This window comes from Gobio gobio (assembly GCF_949357685.1).
Source record: "Gobio gobio genome assembly, chromosome: 22".
NCBI lineage: Eukaryota > Metazoa > Chordata > Actinopteri > Cypriniformes > Gobionidae > Gobio > Gobio gobio.
The window spans coordinates 34,550,694-34,569,375 of NC_137118.1; the positions used below are offsets into that span (position 1 = coordinate 34,550,694).

General features: G+C 39.1%; 1 protein-coding gene across 4 annotated transcripts in view; it reads left to right on the forward strand.

Annotated features, from left to right (window-relative positions):
- msi2a (musashi RNA-binding protein 2a) overlaps nt 1-18,682 on the forward strand; it is a 224,699-nt gene that overhangs the window by 160,187 nt on the left and 45,830 nt on the right. For all 4 annotated transcript variants that reach the window (XM_079804940.1, XM_079804942.1, XM_079804941.1 and 1 more), the window contains exon 8: nt 9,247-9,329. In XM_079804940.1, coding sequence (XP_079661066.1) covers nt 9,247-9,329 — 83 coding nt within the window. The remainder of the gene's footprint in view (nt 1-9,246; nt 9,330-18,682) is intronic.

An 18,682-nucleotide genomic window follows, 5' to 3' on the forward strand; every position in this document is an offset into this window, starting at 1 on the left:
TTGTATTGGGTTATCACAGTGAATTATTTCATATTAAAGTATTAAAGGTTACTACAATAATAGTAAATATCAACAATAGTTGAAAAGGAAGTGTTCATTTCCGCAGGTCTCACCCCCCATCCCCCAGTTTTTTGACACAGTAGGGAATGCATCACGTTGGGGAAGTAAAATGTGTGTGTTCATGTTGATTTTGAACATTATATACTGACACTGCTCAAAACAGGCATCAATATGAAACAGGACAATGTCTTGTTCGTGAGTATGTGAGTAAACGTCTCTGGAAGCCGTTATTTATCAATGCTCTGATCTGAGCTGATGCAGCTATATTCTCTTTTAATGGTTAGGATTCACTGGAGGGTTTACAGGTGAAAAAACACCCAAGTCTCTCTCTCTCTCTCTCTCTCTCTCTCTCTCTCTCTCTCTCTCTCTCTCTCTCTCTCTCTCTCTCTCTCTCTCTCTCTCTCTCTCTCTCTCTCTCTCTCTCTCTCTCTCTCTCTCTCTCTCTCTCTCTCTCTCTCTCTCTCTCTCTCTCTCTCTCTCTCACTCTCTCTCCTTTTAATTGGCTGTAGAGGCCACAGGTCTGATGTTGATGAAGTCAATGGTGCCGACGGCCAAAAGCACAGTTAATACTCTCAGGCTGTGAGGGGTTAGAGGAGCTCATCGCAGAGGATTTCTCGGAAAACATCGCAGGGATTTATTTGAGCCCCATTGCTTTGATTTGCGCTTTTGTTTTTATTAATGAAACAATCGTTACATGCAAGAGTAACAGCATTGATAAATCATCTGCCTCTCTTTCTCGTTGTAATTGGTCTCTTTCGACATCCTCAGACAAAACACTGTTACGTCAGCATTTTGTTCTGAATGGAGCTGTCTGCCGCCACGTTATTAATTCATATCTGCTGCTGTTTTCTGCTCCTCCTCCTCAGATGTTCACTCTGTTTTTGTCTTAGTTATTTCCTCAAGTATTGTGAGGGCCTGTGTTCTCTGTTAGATTGACAGAGAGGGTTATAGGTGTTTAGCAGCATATGTCAATCTGATACATGTGTAGGTCATGGGTCTTCTGATCTGCAGGTGACCACCGCTGCCCGCTATTTCTGAACTCTGAATTATTTCTGAAATAATGAATGATCTTTACAACGGAACTGAATCAACACTGAACTGACTTTAGCTGAACAAAGCCGAATTGAACGGTTTGCATCATTGAATCATCATTTCCCTGTTGTTCACTGTAAAGCTGCTTTTAAACTATCTGTATAGTATAAAGAGCCATAAATAAATAAAGGTGACTTGAACTCAAGACAGGACTAGGACCAGGCTCTCTCTGATTGGTTGCACAGTGGTGTCATTAGGCCTTAAAGGGGTGGTAAACCACGATTTCACTTTTCTAACTTTAGCTAGTGTGTAATGTTGCTGTTTGAGCATAAACAACATCTGCAAAGTTACAACGTTCAAAGTTTAAAGCAAAGGGAGATATTTGCTTTTAAAGAAATCAGCAAAGGACTACAGCAAACGGCCGGTAGGAACTACAGACATTCCTCCAGGGTCTCTGACATCACCAGCCCCAATATTTACATAAACCCCTCCTCCGAGAATATTAAATAAGGGGGGGGGGGGGGGGTGCGAGGCCATTTTGTATCGCCGCGGGGAAGCTTTGTTGTGGTTAGTAGGCTGGCGTGTTGTTGCCACAATGCCGATGAAACGCTGTTATTTTCATCCGGATTGCAGGTCCACTTTGTTCAGCCTTCCAAGGGACGGGGAGCGTTGCAGTGCGTTTAACATACAACATGTTATATGCATGTGTGTATGAGACAGAGGGGAACAGGTCGCATTTGCAGCAGAAATATGCTACCCATCATAAATCAAAGCACAAGACAGACAGGGGTCAGAGGAGAAGACCGGAAAATGTGACATGAGGGACAATATTCGTCTGTATTTGCAATACACGAGCCGCGGTTCAGCTGCCCGAGACAAACACTGCCAGTGTGTGAGTGCACAACGGGCGCGTGCGGCTCCAGCTGCACATTTCACGGAGGAAAGCTTCCACAATCTTTGCGAGTTCAATGCAAGATTCGCACAACGGCTTGTCCTGAAAGATGGATTTAAAAACAGAAGCTGTTTACGGGCCACAACCTGTAAGTATGATTTATTTTTCGTCGATGTGTTTTCCTGTAATAGTTTGTATTGTTAATTGTACGTTGTACGTTCAGTAGCGATCACTATAGATCCGCAGTCTTTACTCTTGAGGACTAAACAGGTTTTGCTCAATCATCTTCACAAAAAATTGTCTGGGTCTGATTCGGGCTCAAATTTGTATGGTTTTATTGACGCCATTGTTTCTAATACTACCCAAAGTCTACCGGTACAGTCTACCGGTAAAGGTAAGGGGCGTGGCGTTTACGACAAACATGCACTAGGCGGTTAGCGAATCACAACACACTGGGTCAGCTAACCAATCTGAGCCCATTGCGTATTTTTGAGGGACCGACTTCATAGCACCCGGAAACCATCAGACCTTTTTTACAAGGAGGGACAGAGCAGTGTAGAATAAAGGTAAAATATATGAAAAATAATGACATTTAAAAAAAAACGCATGAATACATGTTACAGTGCACCCCACAAACACAATCAAGCCTTCGAAAGAATGTGTTTTACCACCCCTTTAAATGTTTAGCCAGATGTTTAATAGTGCATGCTAATTTCCTTTATTTTTACATTTAGATTTATAACACTTAAAGAGAGGATTAGATGATGGCAAATATAATCTTTAATTACACAAAGTACTGAATAACACCGAAAAATCTCAAAATTGTCTAATTTTCATACTTATCAATATAAATATCACATGATCATGAATCCTGAATGTCAGAAAATCAGCACAGGTGTGATTGTCTGTAGGCACAAGACTATAGTCGTTCCTTGTTCCTATAATCGTTTTGAATGAATCAGTTGAGTAAATATTCAGTGATTCATTAATAAAGGCAGTCACTTTTTTTAGGTCCCGAATGAATCAGTGTTTTGGATGAATTGGTTGTGTAAGTGGTTTGGTGATCTATTAATAAAGATGGTCACTTGTTGAGTTCCTAAGTGAATCAATGTTTTTTGATTAATTGGATGAGTGAGTGCTTCAGTGTTTAATTCAAAAGGACAGTCACTTGTTTAGTTCCTGAATGAATCCGTGTTTATGAATGAATCATTTGCATGAGTGATTCAGTGACTCATAAAGTGGGTCCCAAGCTCCCAAGTTCAGTAGTCAGGGCACTGATCAGGCAGTCATCATTTTAAAGGCTGTTTCAATAGCAGAATTTTTCCAGTGCACTGAAACATTCACTGCCTAAAAAGTCTCAACAATGCATTGTGAAAACCAGGGAGCATCGATGCTCACTATGTTCCCTTAGTTCTGAAGCGTGAAACATACATTATGTGAGTCAACTCACTACACATAATGACATTCAATAGTTTTTTTAAAATAGAAACCATTGTTTAATTATATTGGTAACACATTACAATATTGTATTAGTTAACATTAGTTAATGCATTAGTTAACATGAACTAACCATGAACAACCCCTCTGTTCAGCATTGGTTAATCTTTGTTAACATTAGTTAATATAAATCCAGCTTTTCATGGTTTGTTCATGTTCAGTGCATTAACCCTCTGGTGCTCTTCGTTTAGGGGTTGCATTGGTTGTCTTCCCGGTCATAAGTGACCGGACACCTAAAACTTAAACTTCCTCCACCCCAGTAAAACCAATGCAATTATTTTTTTTAATTATTGCAGTATATCAGGTTAAAATATAAACTAGGCCTTCAAATCATGCAACCATGGGTGTAATCACTAGAGGTCTCTATGGAGAGGCTTGATAATTCCCTAGTTCTCTTTTGAACACATTTAATGATTTTTTTTGTTGATGGATTTGAATATATATTTAAAAAATCTCAAAGGCTATTTATTAAAAAGTTTAAAAAAACTTTAAATGGTGGTTTCCTATGGTGGTGGCTAATTTAGTTAACTTATGTTAACTAATGAACCTTATTGTAAAGTGTTACCATTATATTTCAGCATAAACATACAGTTAATATATTTTTTTACAAGTGGGTGCAGGACACCATAGTTAATTTATGTAAGTGAGGATAGCAAAATAAAGTAAACTGTGACATATAACCAAAAATTCTTCATACAGTGGACTACCAGTAAAATTGATAAAAATTTGGGACCAAAATTATTTAGACACTTTGACTTTTTACACCACAGACAAAATTAACCCTAATCCTAACCTAACCACAAAATGAAGCATTGGTTGGTCCTTGGTTGACCTAAATTGGTATTATCTAATTGTGTACTTAAATCTAACAGCTGATTGGTTGATTGTAATCCATTACATACCTTTCTATCAAAGTTATCTGACTTCTGACATGAATTTGTTCTGACACTGTTTCGTAATTCTTGTCATATTGTATTACCATTTTCTAAATGATAGAGAATAAACTGTGACAATGTAAAAAAAATGTCTGAATAAATTTTGGTTCGACTGTACACTGCTAAACAGGTATTGAACACAATAGCATTTTTATTTTCACAATTTATTTATGACTGAAATGTTGCACGTATATGTAGCAAGCAAAGATTTTATCATAATGTATTTTAAATAACATTAAAAATTTCAGAAAGATATTAGTTGTGCTGTTGTTCATAAATACCAGTAGTGATGTTGTACAATGAAGTTGCCGTGTCGCCGTAAAATAGTCATTAGTGTCCCAATGTGCAGTGAGCAAGGGTTCTTACTGTCCTTACCAGTGCCTAATTTGTGTCCAATTTTAATAAGTCATAAGCTGGTGGTTCTTGGCCAGAATGAGCTGCAAAGTGGACCATGCGTTAAGTCTGGCTCTGTTAGAATATGCAGACAGTCTATTAAATGTCCTCCTGCATTAGTGTGTGTTACTCAAAACGAAACTCAACACCAGATCTGCTCTGTCCTCAGTGCTGTTGACCCCTCAGTCCTGCAGTATGACCTCCATGATTCCTGCTGTGCTCAAACCCCCCACCACCCCCCTCCAGGGCCTTTTCAGCACAGCAGATGGCTAAAGCACCAGCTATCCACGGTTATTAAGACGAACAGCGTCCCTGCAGCTCTGAGGACAATCAACACCTCGCTCTCTTTCTCTTCGCAACTTTCTCTTCACCTTAGACAATCTGCTTTGACTCCAACACTCAGTGTCCGCTGGTGCAGGTGGCGAGAGGTGTTAGCAGCCGTTTTCCGAGCGGCACTCTGACTAAAATGCTCCTCACACTCTCTCGGGTTACCAGGTTTCCTCCTCGCCACGCAGAGCTAAATCCATTAAAATGCGAAATCAATGAGACATTAAGTGATCTTTGCATAAAAGCAGATTGTGCTGGCGGCAGTTAGACGTATTTAAAGTAGAGCACATCAGAGAGAAAGTTCCAGAAGACCATAATTTGCTCACATAAGATGTAGCAGAGAGAAAGCAGCAGCAGTTAAAGTTCATGCGCTGTCAGACTCCATTTGAAAACGTTGACTTTCTCCCTCATCTGGGGATTTTTAAATTGAGCTAAATGCTAAATAGCCCCCCAAGAACATTTACAGAAATGCACACAAGTTGGCCAGTGTGCTCATTAAGATACGAAAAGCTGACATCTGTTAAAGCACATCAGAGTGACGCTCAAAAACACACAGGTTTAAGTATAGTCAGATGAGGGGCAGGGAAATCTAATAATCACCGGTATGGAAGTATGGAGATCCATTACACGCACAGGACAAGCCATCTAATATTACACTGCATGGGGAGAAATCATTAGCATCCTGTTGGAAACATGTGGTGGGCCGTGTCCTCTGTCCTGTAACGGGAGCTACTTAAACCAAACTGACCATGATGTTATAGCCGTTGAACCTACTGCTGTTTCTGGAGGGATGTCTGCTACTGATACATTAATTATTTTTATGTAAATCACAGATAAATTCAATTAAAATGTGTCTAAATAAATGAAATATAATACGCTACAACTAATTTCAGTCATTGTAAATGCTACAAATGAATTTAGGCATCACAACATCATTTTTCATACAGTCATTTTGTAAAGACTGAAAGAAGAAAAATGACAAAAGCACTAACAACATTACTAAAACCTGCACTAAAATGAAAATTGAAAATATAAACATAAAAGCTAATTCAAAATATTATTAAACAGTAAAATGGTACTGTATATGAATTACAATTTCAAACAAGAATTATTTTAAATGTACTTCCGAAACCAATGGAGAATTTAGTTAAGGGATGTCTGGTTTACTTTCTTTTGTGCACCTCAAAATTCTTGATATCTTACTTATATTTGATATCGAGCCGATTTGTGTTGCTTTTTGTGCGCATTATGTATCAGACAATCCAAATCTGAAGCCGAGACTAGTCTCTACAAGTTTGACACCAGAGAGATAGAGAGAGGAAGCACAAGTTGTGTCTTGTTTCGTCCTGTAGCTGGATGAGTTTGCATCATCATTAAGTAAAACAGAGATATCATCCTCAATTCTTTTTCAGATCCTCTCACATCTGTCTGAGCGAAAGAAGCTCTGGGAGCCTCCACACCAGGGAACAGAGCGCACGCCACACTCAGCTGAGATGAGCATATGTTTCCTCTCTAAAGTGTTGGCTCTTCAGGGTGTGCTGAGACTTGGACGAGACTCTGCGGTGTGCGTGCGCATGATTGTGAGTGTGTGAAAGCGAGTGGGTGTTTTGTTAACACAGAGGTCAGACTGTCCCAGAGCCAGACACTCCGTTATCACAGCACTGCCCCCTTCAGACTCCTGATGGAATCGCATAATGCCATGAAGCTCGGGAGCTTGTCCAGATTTAGTAGTGCCTGTGTGTTGTGGTCTAACAGTGACGTAAGAGTTCTCTAGAAAGTGCAGGTGTATGTGTGTCTCTTCGTCTGAAATCTGCAGTGACAAATCGCTCCTGATGGCTGATTTGTCAGCAGTCTTTTCTTCTTCGTTTTTAAGATCACCCTCCAGGCAACAAACACACACACACTACTGCTCTCAATATTAGCAAACAGACTAAAGTTGCCTCTACAAGAGCAGGCGCAGAACGGAGATAGATGTTCAGACTGAAAGCAATTTGCAGAAACCCAAAGTTATTTGTTGTCTATAAGAGTTGGCGATTTGAGCCAACATGAGCGAAAGTTCAACTTTATGCAAATGAGCAGTGATGTGTGTATGTGTGATCTGCTTCCTTTTAAGTTCCATACTGCAGTGCAACCAACACAACCTCAAGTGATCCTTGTCATTGTAAACACAACTTGCAGCTTCTGTATGTCAAATGAGCTCTGCTATGATTGGCTAACCTCTTTGCAAATGAAATGAATAAGCCACTGCAGAATCATCAAACACTATATTAAAGTCCTGTGTGGGGAGTGTGTGTTCTTGTTCATGTCTCTCTTTCTAGTAGTGTGTGTTTTCCGATTGTCTTGTAAGGTCTGTTATCTGCTCATATCTCTGGAGCGTTCCACATGCTGCTACAGTCGACTGTGCTTGACCTTTGACTCCTCGCTTTTATTTTGCCGCCCAGCTGACCACTGGAAGAGAGAATAGCCCTACGTAGATCTTTCATCTTTTAAAAGGTGGAGATAAGAATTAGGGTCAGGACAAAATACAGCACAGCCTTTGAAATATGACTCCAGTAGTTTCCTTGCAGGGAAAGCAAGATATTTGCGGTTGTTTCCTTCTGTATGCGCAGGAAATACAAAACTCAGTTTCTTAGTATTTAAACAGAAACATTTTATTGCAAAAAAGAAAAAATGGGCAAGTGTATAGGATTTGAGCAAGTTTGACAAAGGCCACACAGGCCAGTCTTTGCTCCACATGTGCATCAATGATCCTTGGCCACCCATGACCATGTCACCGGTTAACCACTGTTCCTTCCTTGGACCACTTTTGATAGATACTGACCACTGCAGACCAGGAACACCCCACAAGAGCTGCAGTTTTGGAGATGCTCTGACCCAGTCGTCTTTCCATCACAATTTGGCCCTTGTCAAACTCGCTCAAATCCTTATGCTTGCCCATTTTTCCTGCTTCTAACGTATCAAATTTGATGACAAAATATTCACTTGCTGCCTAATGTATCCCACCCACTAACAGGTGCTGTCATGAAGGGATAAGTGGTCAAGGGTCCTCTTAGTGGTCATAATGTTATGCCTGATCTCTCTCTCTCTCTGTGTGTGTGTGTGTGTGTGTGTGTGTGTGTGTGTGTGTGTGTGTGTGTGTGTATATATATATATATATATATATATGTATGTGTGTATATATGTATATGTGTGTATGTGTATATATAAAGGTCTTTATCTCAATATTCTCTTGGAGGTTTGTCTTTTTTTTCTCCCCTCATGAATTTAGAAATAGCATGTTCGATTGCACTAAAACTCATCACAGTTGTGTAGGTGTATGTACAGTATGAAGAAAGCCCATGACTCATTAGAGGTCTGACAAATACACAAGCACCAGCCTTTAGCAGCATCTGAACACACTTTATGCAGTCTCGTTCAATCAATCTTCTGCATTTCTGCAAGTCTTTCTAGCTCTTGTGAAATGATCAGAATGGTGTTTGTGTGTTGTGCGACTGAAAGAGCATCCTGTCTTTATAAACAAACAGTGAGTAAAGTGTTTATCTTCCTCTCTGGGTTGTTTTCCTTTGTGTTTTCACCGTTGGCCTCCTCTTAACACCCAGGAATAGCAAATCATTTTCCCTTGTGAGCCGCAGATCCGAAGGCAAAGAAAAGCGATTCTCTTTCTCTCATTATAATAAAAGCGCAGACAGATCCTTGTTAAGCCCGGATGAGCTGAACGGGTTAAACTTCTTATTTCATAAATATGAAAAAAGAAGACAATCCCACGGTCAGAGACAGATTCAGGGATCTCCAGCCCTGCATTTACATTAAAACGGGAGCTTGTTATACGGTGAAATTTCAATGAAGGCACCGCAGAACGCATTTAATGAAATTCAGATGTGGCTCCATGAATCTCATTAACAGTCTTTGTGCTTTTCTGCTGTCCGATTTCCCCCTCGTCTGCCCAGTCGTCAGAGAGATTTCATCAGCGCCAGGCTTTCAAAAAGACAATGTCCGTTCAGATTTGAACTCCCCACGCACTCTCCTCTTACTGGGGCCGAAATCTGTCGAAGTTTGAGTTCAAAAGGTGCACAACTGACTCTCTTCCTCTGTTTCTGTCTCTCTTCGCAGGCTTCGGCTTCGTAACGTTTGAGAATGAAGACATTGTAGAGAAAGTCTGTGAAATTCATTTTCACGAAATCAATAATAAAATGGTAAGTGCTCTACCCGTTTTCAATTTCTGAAGGTGATTGTGGGATTAATATTTTATTTCCCATTTAGCAGAATCTCAACAGCATGCGGTTGTAAGTGCTGTGAGTGTGTGTAAACAGTGTAAAGTGTTGGGCAGTAGCCAGAAAGCGTGAAATTGTGTGTGTGCGTGAAAACATTTAATTTTGATCAGTCAACAAGTCAGAAACTTTCCCCTCTTCCCTTCATTTATAAATGCTCACATCATGACTGATGTGTCTAGAGAGAGAGAGAAAGAGAGAGTTGGGTGTGTCTCAATCAGCTCCCTAGTTCAGTTGTCAGGGCACTGATCAGGGAGTCGGACATTTTAAAGGCTTCCTCATCCACGAAATCCTTCTAGTGCACTGAAACATTTGCTCTCTTAAAAGTCCCATAATGCACCATGAAAACCCTTAACGGTAGTCCTGAAGCGTGAAATGGATGACGCAAGCCAGCTCATCACACATAAGTGACATGCGACCACTTGCCAAAAAACCCCAAACAAACCCTTATTTAATTATATTTCAGCGTAGACATACATCCCTAAATGGGTAGTGAACACAATCTAGCTCAAATTTATACACATTTTTAGGACGGAAATGTTACAGGTATATGTAACAAGCAAAGTATTTTCCATAATGTACTTTAAATAACATTAAAAAAATTATGTCAGAAAGATTTCAATTCTGCTGTTCATAAATACCAGTTGTGATGTCATACAATAAATCAGTGTCTCCAATGTGTTGTGAGCCAGGTTCCTTTCCAGGGCCTGAAATTGTGCATACGATTCTCGAACTAGGGAGCTGATTGAGATGCACCCGTTGAGTTCATTAAATAAGGATTATCACCCCACTGGCCCCCCAGTATTAGGCAGAACGGACCAGCAGATGGACCGTCAATGTTAACTTTCAGCTTTCAAATAAATGTTTCTCCTTGGAAACAGAAAAGACCTGGTCTCAGCCTCATATGGGCCACACATAGGGCCTGTTTACACATGGTTACTTCATGCGTTTTTACTGATCAGATAGCTATCTGATTTATTAAAACGATTCCATTTACACTTGCTCACATATATGTGTCTCCGCAAAACGCGATATTCCAGCGTTATATGCAGATTTATTGGAGTTCACATCACCGAAAACAACAGATATGTGCTGCATTTTATTAATCATTAGCTAAATCAAAGACTGCAATAGGAGTGAGCATGGCAACAGCACTGGTAAGATCATTCCGTTTCTTTACTTTTATGAAGATGATTGTGTGTTGAGGATCTGCAAATTACTTTGCTTTATTTGCGCCCGTTTGTGTGTTGGCTTGATGAAGATACTCATCTACGGCGATGCCTGCTGCAGTAGCGCTGTCATATCTGGCTATAACATGTCATATAGCCTATAACATGCTCTCACACGTTTATTTTTTTAGCATTGTTGGGAGGAGTAAAATTTACATATGTGGTTTCAACAAGCAGGTTTGAGCGATCGGATTTAAATCCGTCTTGAATGTGTCTCGGAGGGCATTTACACCTGGGCCCTCATTTATCAACAGGTTCTATATTTTGTCCTACGAATGAAATTTAGAATGTGCCAGTACAAGAAAATCCGTATTTATCAAACACAGTTCTTACGCACATGAGTAAGCAATCATTGTCGATAAATCCAACATGTGCGTAAGTACCATGCTAGTTCACGTTCACGGTCAATAGCATTCGGAAACGCCTCCAATAAACCATATATGGTGACAACACTTCCTTTTAAAAATCACATAATTGTGCGCAATGACGTTTAACAACAACAAATTTGCATCACAAATTATTTGCATGTAAACAGAATGAAACCCTTTTCTATTTACATCATTAAATATGTTGGTTGATGGTGCTTTTATGGCGATGTGGGTGCAGTCTATGGCTCCAAATATGTTTGGGAAAGCCACATTTTATTTCGGCTTGTTGAGGATTTCGGTAAGGTAACTGGATGTAGGTTGGGGCCAGGGAAATAATAGCATCCTACATTTTTCACAGCTGTCTTTTATATGGTTTGACACCAATTACACATCATGTTTAAAACTACAAAAATTATAGATCGAAAAATTATAATAATTATAATTTAAAAAAACACAGGACATGTGGATTGTTTAATGCATACTGTAGCTTTTTATGTGTAGTGTCGCTATTCTACCACTAGATTCTCTGCATAAGCATGCTCAAAGGTGTGCTTATATTTACACACATTTCTGTATAATTACAAGTTGGTAGATACCACACTGTGCATGAAACTGTTCTTACGCACTCATTACGCACAAATCTGTGTGTACGCACCGTTGATAAAAGAGGGCCCTGGTCTTTTCACGATCGGATAGCTGTCCGATCAGAGAAAACGCATGAAGTGACCAGGTGTAAACAAGGCCATAGACTTTATACAGTCACTGGATTTGTGAGTTTGTCAGGTTCATGGCTTCAAATCTGAAAGATTTTTTTTTTTAAATCCAGCATTTTCATATTCTTTATACAGAGTTTTACATTTACCCACCTTAAATGGCACATACTATTGACATTTAAGACAAAACCTTCCTGTACAAATCGTCGCTTTTTGGCCAGATTAAGCTGCAATATCTGAACCTAGTTAAACAAAAATTATCATTGAAATATTTTGTATATATATATTTAACATTTAACTGTTATTTTAAATACACTACCGTTCAAACGTTTGGTGTCAATAAGGTTTTGAGCAAAATGCATTAAATTGATCAAGAGGGTCAGTAAAGACATTTATAATGTTACAAAAGATTTCGGTTTCAAATGAATGTTGTTCTTTTGAACGGTCTATTTCCTGAAATATCCTGAAATAAGTATCACAGTTTCCACAAAAACATTAAGCAGCACAACTGTTCAACAATGATAACAATAAGAAATGTTTCTTGAGCACCATCAGTATATTATAATGATTTCTGAAGGATCATGTGACACTGAAGACTGATGCTGAAAATTCAGTTTTGCCATCACAGGAATAAATTACATTTAAAAACTTTTAAAATAGAAGCTATTTTTCTATTTATTTAAAATTGTTTTAATAGTTCCACAATATTACTGTTTTTACCATATTTTTTGATCAATTAAATACAGCCTTGGTGAGCATAAGAGACTTTTACTATTTAAATATAATTTTAAATGGTAATATATATATTTTGAAGAATAGTTTGTACAAATATATGCCTGACTGAGCAGAAGCATGAGTTGATAGGAATATGTTTTACATGCAGAGGAACGGCCCCTGGCTCCCTGCATGATTGACAGCAGTCGTGTGCACTCCGTCCATGCGTACCCTAGGCTCATGGGACAGCTTGGGGTAGCACAGAATATCAGGAGCAGAGGATCAAACCCCTCAAGATCTTCCGTCACAGACAGGTTCTTCCTGAGCCCAGGGACAGATCCGTGAGCGCGGAGCCATGCGATCGATTTTTCTGTGATAGTCCATCATGTGGTTCTATTGTGCAGAGGGCAGCACGACCTCTCATTTCTGTTCTGATTGTCTCTCCTGTCGTCCATTCACTGTGACTGTATAAGAACAGCACAGACCGTTAATATAAGGTAAATAACTGTAATGGTAGAAAAGCCTGTTTGTTTATTGGAAATGACGAGACTTGATTGCTTTCTTGCTTTGCACTTTTGCCGACCATTAGAGCTACACATGAGATTGAGGCTGTTTTCACACTTGGTTTGATTTCTTGCTCTGAACCAGAGTACACTACCTTTAGAGGGGAGCGGTATGATCAAATATCTTATATCAGGGTATGGGTCATTTTAAAACTAACTTGAAAAAATACCAGAATCTCTACTGGTAGACATTTCTGCCATCACATGCATGGGCATTATTGTTCGGGGCAGTTTTGGAGTGGAGGATTTGCTCTGAGGGGCTGTTTGTGATGTCACAAAATGGCAAAAATTTGCTTGTGAATATTAATTAGGTTATACAAAAATATTTGCTTTTTGTTTTATATTATAAGGATGAACTATATATCAGTATCATTGGTTATTGGACACAATAAAAAAAAATCATTGATTATCAGAAGATTTACGATATTTTACTGTGCATGCTCGTTTCCTGTTTTTCCATAGTGCATCCTAAATTTTTGGTTTCGGCCCAGAATTTTCATTTCAGTGCATCACTAGTATTCACATTTAAACACTAAATTTAAACATATTATTCAATGCATTACTTCTATATAGATTTCAATTCACATTTATTTGTATAGTGTTTTTCACAATACAGAGTTTCAAATTAGTTTTATAGAAAATGCATGTGTCTACATTACAATTTAGAGTGATCAGAGTCTACCGTGTCCAAGTAATGTATTTCAGAAATGTACATAAACAAATCACGCAGTTAGCTAACAATGTATTAATTTAAAAAATGTATTAATTTAAGGCAGAAACAACGAGCTCATTGAAGTAATGAATACATGTTAACAAAATGATTAGGACATATAGAACATTTAGCATTGGTCCATGTTTATTCAGAGTTTGCCTCATCTGAAGACTCCAGGATTTGGAGTCATCTATTCACACGTGTTGAGCCGTCTGAAGTCTTCATAAGAGGCTGGATCCAAGCTGACGTACTCTAGTTACCTCGGGATGGGCGTCCTGAGATAAAACAGAAAAGCAAATTTGAAAAGACCATTTGATCTGAAACAACTGGAGTGCAAGGTTATAGGGCTGGTTAAAAATATTTTCTCTACAGCTTGTAAACAATGTCACGTAACACCATTTAAATGTTTATATTTCATATAACTTTATTATAAAAGAAATTTGTAATTTAAGTTTTTTTATACAAATCAGTACATTTTTACCTTCAATATTATAGTAGGCTACAACTGACTCCCATAGTTTATAGTATGAGTTAAGAAATTTGTTTTCCTTGAGAAAATTTGCCATGTATTGTATCTGATATATATCCAAAATAATCAATATTGAATTGAATTGAAATCGAATCGAATTGCAAGCTTATGAATCGAAATTGATTCGAATTGTGAAATTTGTATCAATACCCAGCCCTACATTTTGATTGCTTTGCTAAAGAGATGCGTCTTTAGTATAGATTTAAACTGGGAGAGTAAGTTTTGTATTGTAGGCAATAGAATATCAGTTAAATATACAGGAGCTAGACCATTTAGGGCCTTATAGGTCATTAGCAAAACTTTGTAATTGATACGAACTTTAGTAGGTAAACTGTGTAGAGATTTGGTGTGATATGATCATAATTTCTTGACCTAGTAAGAACTCTAGCAGCTGCATTTTGGACGAATTGTAGCTTGTTTATTGAGGATGCAGGACAACCAGCTAGTAATGCATTACAGTGATCTAGTCTAGAGGTCATGAATGCTTTACTAACTTTTCTGCATCAGAGACAGATAACATGTTCCATAGCTTAGCAATGTTTCTAAGATGGAAGTAGGCTGTTTTTGTAACATATTAAATATTATTTTTGCTGTCTAATATAACACCCAGGTCTTTAACTGTAGAGGACAAAGTAACGGTACATCCTTCTAAATGCAAATTGTATTCTAAGAGATTCTGTGTACAGGTTTTTGATCCAATAAGTAATACCTCAGTCTTAATTTAATAGAAGAAAATGACGATATTTTATATGAAAAATCCAATATTTTATATCTTTAACGCAGTCAACTTGGATAATTTAGAGATTTCATCTGGTCGTGATGAAATGTGTATCATCGGCATAACAGTGGAAACTAATTCCATGTTTTCTTATAATATTACATAGTGGCAGCATATATATTGAAAATAGCAGAGGGCCTAACACAGAACCTTGTGGCACTCCATAACTTTTTTAATATATTAGATTTATATATTAAGTTGCTCAAGCAAGTGGCAAAAATTTTAAACTTACTTTTCTGCTACAACCCGGTCCTGCAGGTTTGCGCTATACAACATTAGGAAGATTAGACCCTTCCTATCAGAGCAGGCCACACAACTCCTGGTCCAAGCTCTCGTTCTCTCCAGACTGGGCTACTGTAATGCTCTTCTAGCGGGCCTTCCAGCATGCACTATCAAACCCTTGCAACTGATCCAGAATGCAGTGGTGAGGGTGGTCTTTAACGAGCCGAAGAGAGGTCACACCTCTCTTCATCAGTCTGCACTGGCTACCTATAGCCGCTCGCATCAAATTCAAGGCACTGGTGCTTGCCTACAAAGCAACCACTGGCTCTGCACCATTATACCTAAATTTGCTTGTTCAGACTTACACACCCTCCAGGAGCTTACGTTCTGTAAATGAACGACGCCTTGTGGTGCCATCCCAAAGAGGCATGAAATCACTTTCACAGACCTTTTCCTGGACCGTTCCCACCTGGTGGAATGACCGCCTGTCTCAATTCGAGCAGCCGAGTCTGTGGCCATTTTCAAGAAACATCTAAAAACACATCTTTTCCAGCAGCACCTGACCAATCAAGAATAGCACTTATCACTCTATTCATTTTCTGTTTGTCTATTCATGTGTTCTGTTCTAGATTAATTGAGACTTGTTACAGCACTTGCATATTGTTGCCCCTGACTGTCCTAGTTGCTTCTATTGAACTCATTTGTAAGTCGCTTTGGATAAAAGCGTCTGCTAAATGACTAAATGTAAATGTTTTCTTATGTACTTTACTTTTATGCGAACAATGAGCTGTCACTTTAATTCAGCATGGGTAGCACAGCAAAAATACACCCGGTGTGTTGCCTGGAACCCATTTCCGGACCCCATCCATGTGCAGTGTGAGCCCTCTAACCTGTTAAAAATGCTCCGAATGCACACTGCAAACAGAGTGCGTGTGAACCTGGCGTAACTGTTAATGTAATCTTGAACAAGTCTCAAAATTAATATCTATTTCTCATACTGTACATTTAAATGGTTCCTTGTACACCCAAACTCCACCACAGTCTCTCAATCTTCCAATAACTAGATGTTATTTACAGCCTTTTGAAGAGAACAAGAGATGTGAACTTCTTCCTGACTCAGAGAACCTCATGTCTACTGCAGCACACATGCCATGTGATGATGGTGAGCTTGTTTGCCTGGCTGAACATCTCACCGGGTGTCCATCTACCACACACAGACAGAGAGATTTCGGAAGCAGAGGACATCTCGCCATCAATTCATAAGCTTTTCAAGTCTGATTAGTCCTGTTGTCTCTCTTTAGGGCATCAGGGTTTTCTTCTCACTTCCCAATAGTCCAAAATTAGACACCAGCCAAAAGCGGACAAGTTTACTTGTTTTGGTGATTAGTGAGTCTAACGTGGCATTTGGGGAATCCAGAAAACTGGTCAAATTGCTGTTCATCTGTTTTGGTATATCAGAAGGAACCAGCAGTTCCTTAAAATTGACTCTAGACACTGGTTTTTGAGAAGTGCTTGTAGATTTTATTCTCAAATGTGTCATTTATGATCTTTGTCAGTGGAAAATGAGACATGAGTTTTATCTGACTTAACCATTTTCTTGGCAGCTGCTGACCAATTACAGCACAGAGAGAAGCAGATTTCACTCCTTTGAGGGCAAATGCTTTCTTTTTCCGCACTGTTCTTTTCACAACTGAATTTTGAAATCTTCTTTATTAATGTGGGATTTTGAGGCGTTGTGTGCGCGGCTTGATTTTATTCAGGTGTGTTTTGTAGTGAAGCACCAAAATGTGACTCTTTTGGAGGGCTGAAACATTGACATTTATTTAGTCGTGTTTTGACTCTGTGTCTTTTACGCACTCGTGGATAAACTACAACAGGTAAACATGCACCTTCAGTGATTGGCCCCTAATTACTGCCACTATTCAAATATTTATATTTCGACAACAAATTGGAGTAGAAACATCATTTTGTAATTAAAGCGCAGATCTAAAAACTGCCTTATGTTCTAAGTAAAAGTTTATTTACAACAATTTTTTTTAATTAATTAGGTTTTTGGTTATCACTCATGCTGAGTATAAATTGAGATCCCAAACAGATTCCGATTATTTTGAATGGTTGTCTTTCTCTCCCTCACAAACACACTTTAAATAAAGCTGTAGTGGATCGATGAGACTGCTGAAAGCAGCTCTCTGCACAAGTGTGTGTGTAGAGAAGGTTATAGTAATGAAATAGCTTACTAATGTTGGTCTGTGTGTTTAATATACAAATGTAGTGGTACAGGCTGAGGACATTTTTGGAAAATGGTATTAAGTTTGGGGTTATGAAGATGGTCCTGGGTTTAAAAACGTCAGAGAAACCCTTTTTAGACAGCAGCAGCGTGCGTGTGCGTGTGCGTGTGCGTGTGTGTGTGTGTGTGTGTGTGTGTGTGTGTGTGCACTGTGCAGTTAATGGCCCATGATGTTATCTCCTGGCTTATGTCTGGCTAGATGAGTGTTTGCCATCCAGAATTAAACCCATTGAAATTGACATGCTGTACAACAGGTTGTCCAAAACACTCGTTCTGACACATTTGTACATCTCTCTCTTTTAAGCTTTTGCATTAAAGGAGTAGTTCATCCAAAAATTTACATTCTGTGCTTGGTTAAGCTTGACAGCCCCATCATTATATGTTTGGAAAAGAGCAGCTGAACGGTTAATATCACCTTTTGTTTTCAACAGAAGATAGAAAGTGTCTATTGATTGAACAAGTCACTCATATGATTAACACCTCCTCATAATCATTGTGTAGTAATTATAATGCATCTACATGTTATAATATCTCCCACGCTGCATCCTCAGGGCTCCAACTGTGCTCCAAACCTTTTTAGGTTTCATTAATTTAATGAATATTAAATATCCGTCAGTGGCCGAATCCAGAAATATCTCATGTATTCAGAGCAGCGCTGACGGCGCAGCAAGTTGAACTTCAGTAGAACCGTTGTGTGTGTGTGTCTGTGTGTGTGTGTCCAGCTGTGCCGAGCAGCATCTGTGCAACTCTCGATGGGAGATGATCTGCTGTTTGTGTGTGTGTGTGTGTGTGTGTGTGTGTTGTGAAAGGCCAAGCAGCACACACTCACACACAGATGGACAGGCCCTGGGCAGGCAGACAAGTCGATCAACACAGAGGACAGATTCAGCCAAGTGCAAATGCATCGTGTTCTTACCATAGAGGCACTGTCAGCACACACACACACACACACACACACACACACACACACACACACACACACACACACACACACACACACACACACACACACACACACACACACACACTCCTGTAAGCATGCAGATGTGCTTGGTAAATAGGATCTTCTGCCTGCTAGGCCTGTCAGGAGAAACGTCTTTCCTCATCTGACCCGGTTATGCTCATATCACCAGAGAGAGCGAGCGTCTGTGTGTTTGTTTGGG